Below are 15,413 nucleotides of genomic sequence, written 5' to 3'. Positions count from 1 at the left end.
TTCATGCCCTTATTTTATTTATGTTGCTTCCCGAAATATTCCTTTGTTTCTTCCTTTTTTAAATCCAACATATGGTTCCAGAGATGTCTTTTCCATCCCTACCTACCCAGGGCATGTTCCTGCATGGTCATTACACAATACGCACAGATGTATAAGATTATCTCAGCACAGGAACATTTTTTTAATTACATCCAATTGAGGAACTTATTATTATTCCAATTAGTAGGAAAACCCCTGTAAAGGAGAGAGGTCATTTGGGTGGCTGATATCAACCCAGTGTCTGTTATGCGGCAACCCAAGCTTTCTTTGGTGCCAACTGTTGTGCTGCCAAACAATTTTCCTTGGTTTGTCAATGGCACATGCCTAAATAATTTAGCGTCAGGTAGTTATGTCCTAAAGTTTATGGTGCCTAAATTGAGTTGATTTCCTTTCCTTTTCCTTTAATTTGGTTTAGTGTATCTGTTTCCGGTACCTTATAGTTTGTCATGGTATGGGTACCAATTACCAAATGAAGTGGTGCCCAGAAATAGTTTGCTCATTAGTGGTTAAGTAAGATAACATAACATAACCTAGTAACATAGTTTTGAAGGCTGAAGGAAGACCTTATGTCCATCTAGTTCAGCCTATTTTTAGTGCAGCTGTTTTGCATTGTTGATCCTGGGGAAGGCACAAAACCCACAGGGTAGAAGCGAATTTTCTCCATAGGGAAAAAAAATTCCTTCCCCTAAGCTGGGTCAACCATCTACCTATAATATTCTGTTATTCATAACCTTCTATACTGTTACTCACAAGAAAAGCATCCATTCCATTCTTAAATACATTCAGTGAGTTGGCCATCACCACTTCCTCAGGAAGAGAATTCCAGAGCCTCACTGCTCTTACCGTGAAGAACCCTCTTCTATGCTGGTACAGAAATTGTCTTTCCTCCAAGCGAAGAGAATGCCCCCTTGTTCTTGTCACAGTCCTTGGTACAAACAGTTCATTGGAGAGATCTCTGTATTGCCCTCTAATATACTTGTACATATATATTAAGTCTCCCCTAAGTCTTCTCTTTTCTAGAGTAAATAGACCTAATTTTGATAACCTTTCTGGGTATTGTAGTGAACCAACTCCATTTATCATTTTAGTAGCCCGCCTTTGAACCCTTTCAAGTTCAGTAATGTCTTTCTTGAGCACCGGCATCCAAAATTGCACACAATACTCCAAGTGTGGTCTGACGAGTGATTTGTACAGAGGGAGAATTATGTTTTCATCTCGTGTCCCCAGACCTCTTCTAATGCATCCCATGACCCTATTTGCTTTGGTGGCAGCTACCTGACACTGGGCACTCCAATTTAGCTTCTTATTGACTGATTTCCCCAGCAGTTTCCCATTTAGTAAGTAATTGTAGCATCTGTTTCTCCTTCCCATGTACATAACCTTACACTTATCTGTGTTAAACCTCATTTGCCATTTTTCAGCCCAATTAGATAGACATTTTTAGCATCAGACTGATGAAAGGGAACTTGTCATGTAAAAAACGCCGCTATTAATCTGCAGATAAGGGGCTAATCTGCAGGTTAATAGAGTTCTGAAGTTGTCTACATTATAGATGACTGTCAGTCAGTGCTGGGAAGCCAATACAGCCGCTGGTCTATATGCACGGAGCGGTGACTGAAGCCACACCAGCTCACCCCTATGACTGAAAGCCAAGGGCAGGAGGAATAACGTTCATTTCCTCCCAGCAGCGGCCACTATTAACCTGCAGATTAACCACATATCTCCAAGTTAATAGCTTTTTTTTTTCTACATGAAAGGTTCTCTCTAAGCATCTCAATACATCACCTATATCACATAGTGTGCTAACCAGAAAAAAAATGATCCCAAGTACCTTCATTTCTTAAAAGGTCCCGTTTGGGCATTTGCCACTTACTCACACTCATGTTGTTCTCTGATCTTATTACCATGTACACTCGTGTATAAGCCAAGATTTTCAGCACTTTTTTTGTGCTGAAAGCTCCCCCTCAGCTTATACACAAGTCATTGTCCAGAAAACCAGCAAGGGGAGGGGGAGGGGAGTAGCTGTGACAACATACTCTTCTTGCGCCATTGCTGAATGTCCCTGCATCTCCGTTGTCCTGGTGTGGCAGCTCTTGCTGTGCTGAGCGGTCACATGGTACCACTCATTAAAGTAGTGAATATGCACGTGTCTCCACTCCCATAGGCATGGAGCGCATATTCATTACCTTAATGAGTGGAACTACATGACCGCTCAGCACAGGAGAGCTGCTGGTGCCAGGACAACGGAGATGCAGAGACCTGCAGCGACGGTGTGAGGAGGGTGAGTATGATGGGGGGGGAGCCGAGCCATGCATACAAGTATGGGACGGGAGAGCCCAGCCATGCATACGACGATGGTAGGGGGAGCCCAGCCATGCATACAATGAGGGGACCGGGGCAGCAATGCACACAACAATGGGACGGGGGAGCCCAGTCATGTATAAAACAACGGGATGGGGAGCCCAGCCATGCATACAACGATGGGACAGGGGGAGCCGAGCTATTCATACAATGAGGGGACCGGGGGAGCCATGCATACAAAAGAGGGAGCCACACAGAGCAGGACAGGGATGAGGGGACAATGCATACCTGGCTTATACTCGAGTCAATTAACTTACCCAGTTTTCTGTGGCAAAATTAGGTACCTCAGCTTATACTCGGGTTGGCTTATACTCGAGTATATACAGTAAATGTTTTCTATTTGATTACTGCATCTAGGACAGTTTGTGGTTGTTCTTTAATAATTCTGTATTTCTATCATTAGATCCACAAAAGGAGGATTTGATTTGAAGGTAGAAGGACTCAGCATATCTGTGGGGCTGAAGTTTGGAAGTGATTCGACAGGACGACCGACCATTGCTCTCTCTGACTGCAGCAACCACATCTCAGATGTCAAGATCCACGTGTCTGGGAAATTAAGGTACATTGGCTGTACTCAAATCTATACAATGGAATTATACATAGATTACACAGAATATCTGTAGATTTTTCACTGCTTAGTTCCCATCTCCTGTAATTGAAATAATTATTTCTTATAGTACTTTGTCCTGTATTTCTCTGTAGTAGGTGCATGTGTACACACAGTATGTATGATCAGAACAGGAATGAAGATTTACAGTTCTTACAAATACATAGCATCTTCTTGTTCTATTGCAGCTGGTTGGTTGATGTCTTCCGCCACAATGTTGACAATGCATTAAGAAGAGCTATTGAGAATCAGGTTAGTAGAAAATACATTTCTAGTTGTATTTCTAGTTATTTAATCTAAACATTAAAGATCAAATAAAAATTACCCATTTTCATGTTCCCCATGAGGGCATACAGGAGATGTATCAAATAATAGAACACAAAAGCCTCTCTGGAGGACCACATGTCCGTGCAATAAGGTCATCATACAATGCTAAATTTTTCCTGTGGTGGAGCTGTAGGGGAATTGAATCTTGTTGCCCAGAACACCACAGCTGATCGATAGGGGCTGAGGCAACAAATGCACCTGAGCCCTGTAGACGAGGGGGCCCTAAAGGTCCCTTTGCCCTATATAAAAGGACTATTAAAGACTTGTGATAGTTGAGGGCCCCATTGGAAATTTTGCATTGGGGCCCACAAGCTTCAAGTTACTTCACAGCCTGTGATCACCTTATTTTTGAAAGACCCTACTAGCAAAAACGGACAGTAAAATGTGGACGATCTTTGTTAAAAATTCTACACAGTAGCTGTCCAATAATTCTTCACAAGAGCTATTCTCCTAAAAAAGACAAAACCTCACTTTTACTTTCTTAAATATTCAGGTCTTTAGGTTTATTCACCTTTTGAATTGACCGACAGCAGTGTAATTGTTCAATAATATAATTAATCATCAAAATGCAAATTATCTAATAATTGTGCGCACAGTGTATTAAGGATGGTGCATCTGTCCATACAAAAAAAAAATTTCAGGTGTCCAGAAATAGCTAAACAGCAGGATGGGAACCTTAACTGATAAGAAGAAAAGATATTCACCCCTCGTGGTTCATCCTGAACTTCAATACATCCGAGCACGGACACGTCTCTGCCAGAAACATCTTTGAATACTTCAAGTGAAAAAAGGTCCAGCTCCAGGAATAAAATTCAATGCTTTTATTAATAAACTTTTTAAAAAATATATATATATATCCATGGCTGCTGTGATCATATAATAACAGCAGCCATGTATATTTAAAAAAAAAAAAAAGTTTATTAATAAATGCATTGAATTTTATTCCTGGAGCTGGACCTTTTTTCACTTGAACCTTAACCCCTTTCCTACAATGGACGTAATATTCCGTCCATGTGACCCTGGACCTAATTCCCATGGACGGACTATTACGTCATAGCGATCAGCGGCGCCCACGTGGTGAGCGCCGCTGATAGCAGCCGGGTGTCAGCTGATTATCACTGCCCCCGACACATTAACCAGTTGCACACCGCGATCAAACACGATCGCGGTGTACTGGGGGTTAAAGGGAAGCATCGGCAGGGAGGGGGCTCCCTCTGTGCTTCCCTGAGCCCCCCACAGCAGGGCAATGTGCAGCGCTGCTGCTGGGGGCTCAATCCATGCAGGTCCCCGGATCCAAGATGGTGTCGGAGACCTTCAGGGGCCTGCAGGGAGCTGGCTTCCTCAGTGCCTGCAAAGCGCAGGCACGAGGAAGCCTTGTGCAGTGCCTGTGACAGATCGCTGATCTGTCACAGTGATCTGTGATGTGACAGATCAGCTATCTGTCACATGACAGTTATGTCCCCCCTGGGACAATGTAATAAAGTTAAAAAAAAAAGTGTAAAAATAATTTTTAAAAAATCACTAAATAAATTAAAAAAAAAAATATTCCCAAATAAATTCATTTTTTGGAAATAAAAAAAAAAACAATAAAAGTACACATATTTGGTATCGCCGCGTCCGTAACGACCCACCCTATAAAACTGTTCCATTAGTTAACCCCTTTAGTGAACCCCTTAAAAAATAAAAATAAAAAACGAAGCAAAAAATAATGATTTATTATCATACCGCCGAACAAAAAGTGCAATAACGTGCGATCAAAAAGACGCATATAAATATCCATGGTACCGCTGAAAACGTCATCTTGTCCCGCAAAAAACGAGCCACCATACAGCATCATCAGCAAAAAAATAAAAAAGTCATAGCTCGCAGAATAAAGTGATGCAAAAATAATTATTTTTTATATAAAATTGTTTTCATTGCATAAAAGCGGCAAAACATGAAAAAAGACCTAAATGAGGTATCGCTGTAACCATACTGACACGAAGAATAAAAGCGCTTTATCAATTTTACCGCAGGCGGAACGGTGTAAACGCACCCCCCAAAAGAAATTCATGAAACGCTGGTTATTGTTCATTCTGTGTCCCAAAAATCGGAATAAAAAGCGATCAAAAGATGTCACGTGCCTGAAAATGATACCAATAAAACCGTCAACTCGTCCCGCAAAAAATAAGACCTAACATGACTCGGTGGGTCAAAATATGAAAAAATTATAGCTCTCAATATGTGGTGATGCAAAAACTATTTTACAATAAAAAGCGTCTTTTAGCGTGTGACAGCTGCCAAACATAAAAACCGCCATAAATAAACCCCCCGTTATCACCCCCTTAGTTATGTATTTATTTCCATTTTCCCATTAAGATTAGGGCTAGGGTTAGGGCTAGGGTTAGGGCTAGAGTTTGGGCTGAGATTAGGGTTAGGGGTGTGTTGTGGTTAGGGTTGGAGTTAGAATTGGGGGGTTTCCACTGTTTGGGCACATCAGGTGCTCTCCAAATGCAACATGGCGTCTGATCTCAATTCCAGCCAATTCTGCATTGAAAAAGTCAAATGGTGCTCCTTCCCTTCCAAGCTCTGCCATGCGCTCAAACAGTGGTTTACCCCCACATATGGTCTATCAGTCAACTCAGGACAAATTGCAAAACAACTTTTGGGGTCCAATTTCTCCTGTTACCCTTAGGAAAATAAAAAATTGGGGGCAAAAATATAATTTTTGTGGAAAAAAATGATTTTTTAATTTTCATGCCCGGGCGTTATAAACTTCTGTGAAGCACTTGGGGATTCAAAGTTCTCACCACACATCTAGATAAGTTCCTTAGGGGGTCTAGTTTCCAAAATGGTGTCATTTGTGGGGGGTTTCCACTGTTTTGGTACATCAGGGGTTTTCCAATCGCGACATGGTGTCCGATCTCAATTCCAGCCAAAAAAGTCAAATGGCGCTGCTTCCCTTCTGAGCGCTGCCATGTGCCCAAATAGTCGTTTACACCCACATATGGGGTATCAGCATACTCAGGACAAATTGTACAATAACTTTTAGGGTCCTGTTACCCTTGGGAAAATAAAAATTGGGGGTGAAAAGATCATTTTTGTAGAAAAAATATGATTTTTTAATTGTACCGCTGTACTTTATGAACTTCTGTGAAGCCCTTGTGGGTTCAAAGTTCTCACCACACATCTAGATAAGTTCCTTGGGGGGGGTCTGTTTTCCAAAATTGGGTCACTTGTGGGGGTTTCCACTGTTTAGGTACATCAGAGGCTCTCCAAACGTGACATGGTGTCCGATCTGAATTCCAGCCAATTTTGCATTGAAAAAGTCAAACAGCGCTCCTTCCATTCTGAGCTCTGCCATGCACCGAAACAGTGGTTCACCCCCACATATCAGGTATCAGCGTACTCAGGACAAACTGCACAATAACTTTTGCAGTCCAATTTCTCCTGTTACCCTTGGTAAAATAAAAAAAATTGAACCTGAAGTATTTTTTTTGTGAAAAAAGTTACGGTAAATGTTCATTTTTTTTTAAATATTCAAAAAAATTCCTGTGACGCACCTGAAGGGTTAATAAACTTCTTGAATGTGGTTTTGAGCACCTTAAGGGGTGCAGTTTTTAGAATGGTGTCACTTTTGTGATGTGGTCCGTAAAAATAAAATGGTGTTGCAAAAATGAGAAATCGCTGGTCAACTTTTAACCCTTATAACTTCCTAACAAAAAAAAATTTTGGTTCCACAATTGTGCTGATGTACAGTAAACATGTGGGAAATGTTACTTATTAAGCTTTTTGTGTGCCGTATCTCTGTGATTTAAGGGCATAAAAATTCAAAGTTGGAAAATTGCGAAATTTTAAAATTTTTTGCCAAATTTCCATTTTTTTCACAAATAAACGCAAGTTATTTGAATGAAATTTTACCACTAACATGAAGTACAATATGTCACGAGAAAACAATGTCAGAATCACCGGGATCCATGGAAGCGTTCCAGAGTTATGACCTCATAAAGGGACAGTGATCAGAATTGTAAAAATTGGCCCGGGAGTTAACGTGCAAACCACCCTTGGTAGTCAAGGGGTTAATTGATACTACAGGGTCCCTAACATCCAGAATAAGACAACATCATTTGGAGCTAACCTGGAAACTAGTCACTTTGTAACTAAGGTTTATTCTTATGAGTACATTTGTCGTGACTCGTGAGTGTCATAATAAAGGTGGTCTGTATGTCCCGCAAATGGAGATTCTGGTTTGGCTTTTATCCTAAGTCATGTAACTAGGCTCGTTAAAGGGTCAACATTGACTTTTAGGATTGCTACCTCCAATAGGTGGCACTAGAGTTCTAGTCCTCTTCCTCTCTGAAGAGACAATTTGCAGAGTATGATGAAAACGCTATTTTTTTCTGTACAAGTGGCTAAATTATGCATCCTCCAGATACAGGAGCACCAAGTAAGGAAAGCTGTATTATCTTACATGGTTTTATCTGTTTATCTTATTAGATTTGCCCTCTGGTTAGTAATGCAATTACCAGCAAATTGGAACCAGTACTGCAAACTTTACCAGGTAGGCTGTCAGCTCAAGCAAGACTTGCCATACACATACAGTATGTATAACGGGTTCTAGTCAATAATTCAAGTGCAATAGTTGCTGGAGTAATTCTTTATCACTGTGGCTGTAAGAGATGAACCTGACATTAAATTGCATTGTTGACGTAATATATGCAGTCCTCTGGTATATTTTATTATTAACAAAGTGTGTATTTCGCTGTGAGCATCCCCATTGTGTGTGTTTTGATTCCGCTTGTGTGTTGTGCTGGTGACAGAGCAGCAGGTGGCAGCAGAGTACCATCTGTGATAATCTTAATAAGTGAGGAAGGAGAAGCAGTTGGTGTGTGCTCACTGCTCCTACAGTACCTGCTCCGATCCTATGTAAGAACTCGCCTCGAGTCGTAGGTATACCTCTTTCTTAGGCCAGAGTCACACTAAACTTATGGAAAGTCAGTCCATGTATCCCTGACGAGTGTTCTCCGTACGGTCATCCTTGTGTAATGCGTTTCCAATGCGATTTTCTCGCACCTATGACATCTGTATGACATGCGTATGGCTTTACATTTCTCACTGATTTTCCCCATTGAATTAAATGGCTCAATGGGCTGAAATTAGGAAAATGTGTGCGTTTTTGTCGCTAGTTAGACAAATGGTCTATGTAGCGTCCGAGTTTTCTCGCACCACAATATATGCATACAATCTGCGATTTTACACGCACGTCGAATGCGCCTGAGAAAAAGATACAGTGATGGGAGCTACCCCATAGATTAACACTTGGCCGAGTGCTATGCTATGTTTTCTTGCATAGCACTGGTCTGTATTCTACGGTAGTGCGACTCCGGCCTTACAGGGTGTCACAAGACCCCATTATCTGTATCGCCATGGTTCCAGGTGGTGGGATCTCCAGCCATCAGATACTTATTAGTTGCCCAATCCTTTTAACCTGTGCAATCGTTATTAATGCAGCAAAAAATAAAACCAACAGCAAAGAATCAACGTTCATGTGTGGTTGTAGCAGTTTCGATATGCACTATAGTGACATTGACTTTTATTACAGTAACCGCCAAGATTGACAGTGTTGCGGCTATTGACTACTCCTTGACTGGTCCCCCGCCAGTGACAGCGGATTGTGTGGATGTGGAGTTGAAGGTGAGATCGTCCTTTCAGTGTTTAGAAATGTGTATGAAATCCTGCAGATTGTTATTAAAGATGCCGTAGAATTCATGCCCTAATTACATCTAGTGATAGCAATGCCCCCTAACAGTGCCCCAATATCTGAATCAGGGGGAGTCAAAGGGAAACGCGTTTTACATGCTGATTGCCTGAGGGGGCATCTGACTGGCCATTTACCTTAAAAAAGATGATGATAACTACTTTGGCTTTATACACATAATACACTGCATTTATCAAGTGCTGCCATGCCCCCAAATAGTCAATATTTCATTCAGGTGCCTTTGCAGAATAAGCTGTCCTGTGTGTACATGAAGAATAACCCTGGTTCTGGCTACTATATAACCGGTGTCCTGCATTTTCACCAGCTTCCCCTCTTCGTGCTTTGTCTCTAAGTTTTGGTTGTCTCTGAGCTAGTGGATGAGACTAGCTGTTCTGATGTTTATTGTACACTCAACATAGACAGGAAAGATTCCTGCATTTCCTTCTCTGTGAAGGATAAAGAAAGAAGCAGCATAATGGAGACATTACACAACAGTACTGAGAAGTGTAGCTATGAATCCAACACTAGGATAAGCTGAAAAACTTGATAGGAGCTGCAGCAATATTTATGTATCTGTATGTGTCTCACTGTGTTCTTCCTGCTCCTCTCTCCATAGATTTCAGTAGGCTGAGCTATTCTTCATATTGCATAAGGCAATTATATATATATATATATATATATATATATGGACCTGGAGGAAGACACATGTCTTGTAGTGTCGAAACATGTCATCCAAAAGGGATTGACCATATGCAAAATTGTCACTGAAGAAACCTGGAACCTTTTTAATGGAAAAATAAAAGTTATATTTTACTCCACCATTGGACTGATCGCTGGAGAACCAACACTATTTCTTTTATATATATATATATATATATATATATATATATATATATATATATATACAGTGGGGCAAAAAAGTATTTAGTCAGTCAGCAATAGTGCAAGTTCCACCACTTAAAAAGATGAGAGGCGTCTGTAATTTACATCATAGGTAGACCTCAACTATGGGAGACAAACGGAGAAAAAAAAATCCAGAAAATCACATTGTCTGTTTTTTTTTCATTTTATTTGCATATTATGGTGGAAAATAAGTATTTGGTCAGAAACAAAATTTCATCTCAGTACTTTGTGATATATCCTTTGTTGGCAATGACAGAGGTCAAACGTTTTCTGTAAGTCTTCACAAGGTTGCCACACACTGTTGTTGGTATGTTGGCCCATTCCTCCATGCAGATCTCCTCTAGAGCAGTGATGTTTTTGGCTTTTCGCTTGGCAATACGGACTTTCAACTCCCTCCAAAGGTTTTCTATAGGGTTGAGATCTGGAGACTGGCTAGGCCACTCCAGGACCTTGAAATGCTTCTTACGAAGCCACTCCTTCGTTGCCCTGGCGGTGTGCTTTGGATCATTGTCATGTTGAAAGACCCAGCCACGTTTCATATTCAATGCCCTTGCTGATGGAAGGAGGTTTGCACTCAAAATCTCACGATACATGGCCCCATTCATTCTTTCATGTACCCGGATCAGTCGTCCTGGCCCCTTTGCAGAGAAACAGCCCCAAAGCATGATGTTTCCACCACCATGCTTTACAGTAGGTATGGTGTTTGATGGATGCAACTCAGTATTCTTTTTCCTCCAAACACGACAAGTTGTGTTTCTACCAAACAGTTCCAGTTTGGTTTCATCAGACCATAGGACATTCTCCCAAAACTCCTCTGGATCATCCAAATGCTCTCTAGCAAACTTCAGACGGGCCCGGACATGTACAGGCTTAAGCAGTGGGACACGTCTGGCACTGCAGGATCTGAGTCCATGGTGGCGTAGTGTGTTACTTATGGTAGGCCTTGTTACATTGGTCCCAGCTCTCTGCAGTTCATTCACTAGGTCCCCCCGTGTGGTTCTGGGATTTTTGCTCACCGTTCTTGTGATCATTCTGACCCCACGGGGTGGGATTTTGCGTGGAGCACCAGATCGAGGGAGATTATCAGTGGTCTTGTATGTCTTCCATTTTCTAATTATTGCTCCCACAGTTGATTTCTTCACTCCAAGCTGGTTGGCTATTGCAGATTCAGTCTTCCCAGCCTGGTGCAGGGCTACAATTTTGTTTCTGGTGTCCTTTGACAGCTCTTTGGTCTTCACCATAGTGGAGTTTGGAGTCAGACTGTTTGAGGGTGTGCACAGGTGTCTTTTTATACTGATAACAAGTTTAAACAGGTGCCATTACTACAGGTAATGAGTGGAGGAAAGAGGAGACTCTTGAAGAAGTTACAGGTCTGTGAGAGCCAGAAATCTTGATTGCTTGTTTCTGACCAAATACTTATTTTCCACCATAATATGCAAATAAAATGAAAAAAAAAACAGACAATGTGATTTTCTGGATTTTTTTTTCTCAGTTTGTCTCCCATAGTTGAGGTCTACCTATGATGTAAATTACAGACGCCTCTCATCTTTTTAAGTGGTGGAACTTGCACTATTGCTGACTGACTAAATACTTTTTTGCCCCACTGTATATATACACTCACTGGCCACTTTATTAGGTACACCTGTCCAACTGTGTGTTAAGACTTAATTTCTAATCTGCCAATCACATGGCGGCAACTCAGTGCATTTAGGCATGTAGACATGGTCAAGACAATCTCCTGCAGTTCAAACCGAGCATCAGTATGGGGAAGAAAGGTGATTTGAGTGCCTTTGAATGTGGCATGATTGTTGGTGCCAGAAGGGCTGGTCTGAGTATTTCAGAAACTGCTGATCTACTGGGATTTTCACGCACAACCATCTCTAGGGTTTACAGAGAATGGTCCGAAAAAGAAAAAAAATCCAGTGAGCGGCAGTTCTGTGGCCGGAAATGCCTTGTTGATGCCAGAGGTCAGAGGAGAATGGGCATACTGGTTCGAGCTGATAGAAAGGCAACAGTGACTCAAATTGCCACCCGTTACAACCAAGGTAGGCAGAAGAGCATCTCTGAACGCACAGTGCGTCGAACTTTGAGGCAGATGGGCTACAGCAGCAGAAGACCACACTGGGTACCACTCCTCTCAGCTAAGAACAGGCATCTGATGGCTACTTTCAGCAGGATAATGCGCCATGTCATAAAGCTCGAATCATCTCAGATTGGTTTCTTGAACATGACAATGAGTTCACTGTACTCAAATGGCCTCCTCAGTCACCAGATCTCAATCCAATAGAGCATCTTTGGGATGTGGTGGAACGGGAGATTCGCATCAGGGATGTGCAGCCGACAAATCTGCGCCAACTGTGTGATGCCATCATGTCAATATGGTCCAAAATCTCTGAGGAATGCTTCCAGCACCTTGTTGAATCTCTGCCACGAAGAATTGAGGCAGTTCTGAAGGCAAAAGGGGGTCCAACCCGTTACTAGCATGGTGTACCTAATAAAGTGGCCAGTGAGTGTATATATATATATATATTATTTTTGTGCTGGTTTGCCTTGTGTTGTTTTTTTTTAAAAAAAGTTAGCAAAATTGGAGTACATATATCACTATATTATGTTGCTGTATTTAAAGGGGTTGTTCGGCTTTAGTATACATGTCTGCAGTCACTCTGTGTGACTGCAGACTAGTGAATTCTCAAAGCCTGGACACTGTGAGGATTCTCCAGTGCCGGAATCGGGAGTGGCGGGTGTGTAACCACAAGGTAACCACAAGTACGGGTTTTGCATTCATGCGGACACAAGCCATCTAGACGTGTGCAGCTTTGCTCAATGCAAGTGTATTGAGTGAGGCCGGACACGTCTTGTCATGGTCACGTGTGTCAGGACGCAGATGATGTCGCAAGGCGAACCCATAACACACGTGACCCTGGATACACCGCCTCCAGTGGGGCGAATTTAAATAATAAAGCGTGCAGGTGGATACGCCGCCTCCACCTGGCGGATTTAGGTATTACACGCCATGCATACATATATCTGGAAACACCGCCTCCAGTAAGGCGCATTTAAATAATAAGGGGGGAACCTGGGTAACTTTAACAATGGTGGGCCCTGCGATAGGGAATGAGAAAATGGAGACCTCCTGCACTCCCCTGAGCCAGTGTCCCTACACTCCTCACATTCCCTAAACAGGCTCCGCACCTGTCGCCGCACGCGTACCTTAACGCCCTTGCTCGCCCTGACCCTAAACCCTCACTAGGGAATGGGTCGGTGCGGAGACTAATCCCACCACTGCACTAATAACACACATGAGGAAAGAGACAATACAGGGGAAACACCACTTAGCTTTGCTCTGTTGCGTGCGCTCCTAGCAACAGAGCCCACCACCTGTGTGCATCTTCTCCTCCACCCTGATCCATCACATAACTGGATCCATCACCATCGTGTAGCCTGGGAGCAGAGTCCATCACCACTTGCAGCAGTCCAGTACACAGAGTCCCAAGATGAGTCCAGCCTCTGCCAAGAATCCAAGCATGCTCGAGTCCAGTTCTCAGCAACCAAGTAGAGCATGCTGAGTGCAACTCTCTTCCAAGTCGCCACTCCTCCAAGCCATGCCCGCACTTCCCGCCGACACCACAAACTGCGACTCCACCAAGCCATGCCAGTCCTTCCTGCAGACACCATTAGCTGGCACTCATTCTCTCTGGCTGACTGCGCAGGACTCCTATCCAGCTCCATCCTTCCACCAGGCTCTCCAACAACTCAGAAAGAAATATCACCAGCGGTGAGTGAACCCCCTAAGCACACCTTTATAGGGAGTCACACCTGATTCCTAATTAAGTGCAACCTAACCTAAACCTAAGGTGCGATACCGCTAACCACCACCGGGGACAGTCAAAACACCTTTGAACTCAACCAAAGTAAAAAAAGTTCACTTTGTGCTTTTAATACCGCCAGATCCAACACTGGATCATGACAGTACCCCCTCCTTAATGAGGGGCCTCTGGACCCTCAAGACCACCCCTCATTAGGGAAACACCTACAGCGGGGACGCCCAGACCCTGAGTTCACCCCACCATTCCCTGACACTTCAGGTTTATGACAAACACCGCTGATATTGGCAATATATGTTCCTTTTGGAGGCACCACTCATCTCCACAGCGCCGACCTGGGGAACGAGTTAATGTATGTGTAGGTTTGCTCAGAGCTGATCAGACTCCATAACACATTTCCACAAGATGTTTTTTGGTGGCACCCATACATGCTCGTTCACACACAGGTCCGGACCCGAACGTTTATTGCACACATTCATTTGTCATTTTTTGGTGAACTCACTCTGGACTCAGAGGCGTCCCCCTGTGTCACCACACTCACACCCCCACCATTCACCAAGGGACACCACCCTCCAACCCTTTCACCACGAGGACTGCGCCTCCTAGGGTTGGTTAATGGCGAGGGTAGAGATTTGTCCCTACTCCCCCGCAGCACACCTGCTGCACACACCAGGAGGAGAAGGGGACCGGGAAATGGAGGAAATATACTCTCGCTGGTCGCCTCCACACGACCAGGAGGGCGGCTTCTTCGATGGTGTGAAGATTTGGCGTAAAACCCCGCGGACTCACACCAGTCAGCTCACCACAGGGGCGTACCCCTTCACCTCGGGGAATACCAGGCAGCTCCGTGGGGCACCATTCCTCCCACCTGCCTGGGTGCGCCCGCCTGCATGAACCAGTCCTGCTCCCCAGCAGCGACTCTAGGGGGTTTTAGTACCATAGCCGCAGGAATATGGAGGAAAATATATATACTCGCTGGTCGCCTCCACACGACCAGGAGGGGGCGGCATTGAAGATTTGGCATGAGCCCCGCGGACTATACACCAATCTGTTCACTACAGGGACGTACCCCTTCACCTCGGGGAATACCAGGCAGCTCCGTGTGGCACCATTCCTCCCACCTGCCTGGGTGCGTCCCCTGTAAGAGCAAGTCCCGCTCCCCAGCAGCGACTACACACCTAGTCTGCTCACCACAGGGATGTACCCCTTCACCTCGGGGAATACCAGGCAGCTCCGTGGGGCACCATTCCTCCTACCTGCCTGGGTGCGTCCCCTGTAAGAGCAAGTCCCGCTCCCCAGCAGCGACTACACACCTAGTCTGCTCACCACAGGGATGTACCCCTTCACCTCGGGGAATACCAGGCAGCTCCGTGGGGCACCATTCCTCCCACCTGCCTGGGTACCTCCCCGTGCGAGAGCAAGTCCCGCTCCCCAGCAGCGACTCTAGGGGCTTTTGCCAGACCGCAGCCGCCATTTTTTTTTCCCTCTGGTTATCTGAGCAGAGGCCCCAGACCGTGATAACTGCTGCTGCAGCGGCTCTAAACACCTTGCCGCTCCCCACTCACATCAGTGAGGCCCGGCAGCAATTACTCAGCGGTCTCCACATGGCCAAAGC

At 44.0% G+C, this 15,413-nt stretch overlaps 1 protein-coding gene across 2 annotated transcripts in view; it reads left to right on the top strand.

The window, feature by feature from the left end:
• The window catches only part of LOC141059053 (bactericidal permeability-increasing protein-like), a 53,737-nt gene that overhangs the window by 20,668 nt on the left and 17,656 nt on the right, over nucleotides 1-15,413 (top strand). For both annotated transcript variants that reach the window (XM_073555262.1, XM_073555263.1), the window contains exons 4-7: nucleotides 2,804-2,959; nucleotides 3,196-3,259; nucleotides 7,811-7,874; nucleotides 8,916-9,007. In XM_073555262.1, the coding sequence (XP_073411363.1) occupies nucleotides 2,804-2,959; nucleotides 3,196-3,259; nucleotides 7,811-7,874; nucleotides 8,916-9,007 (376 nt within the window). The remainder of the gene's footprint in view (nucleotides 1-2,803; nucleotides 2,960-3,195; nucleotides 3,260-7,810; nucleotides 7,875-8,915; nucleotides 9,008-15,413) is intronic.

This window comes from Dendrobates tinctorius, unplaced genomic scaffold, assembly GCF_039654945.1.
Source record: "Dendrobates tinctorius isolate UK_male_01 unplaced genomic scaffold, ASM3965494v1 ptg000223l, whole genome shotgun sequence".
Lineage (NCBI taxonomy): Eukaryota > Metazoa > Chordata > Amphibia > Anura > Dendrobatidae > Dendrobates > Dendrobates tinctorius.
This window is presented reverse-complemented; position numbering and strand designations above follow the sequence as displayed.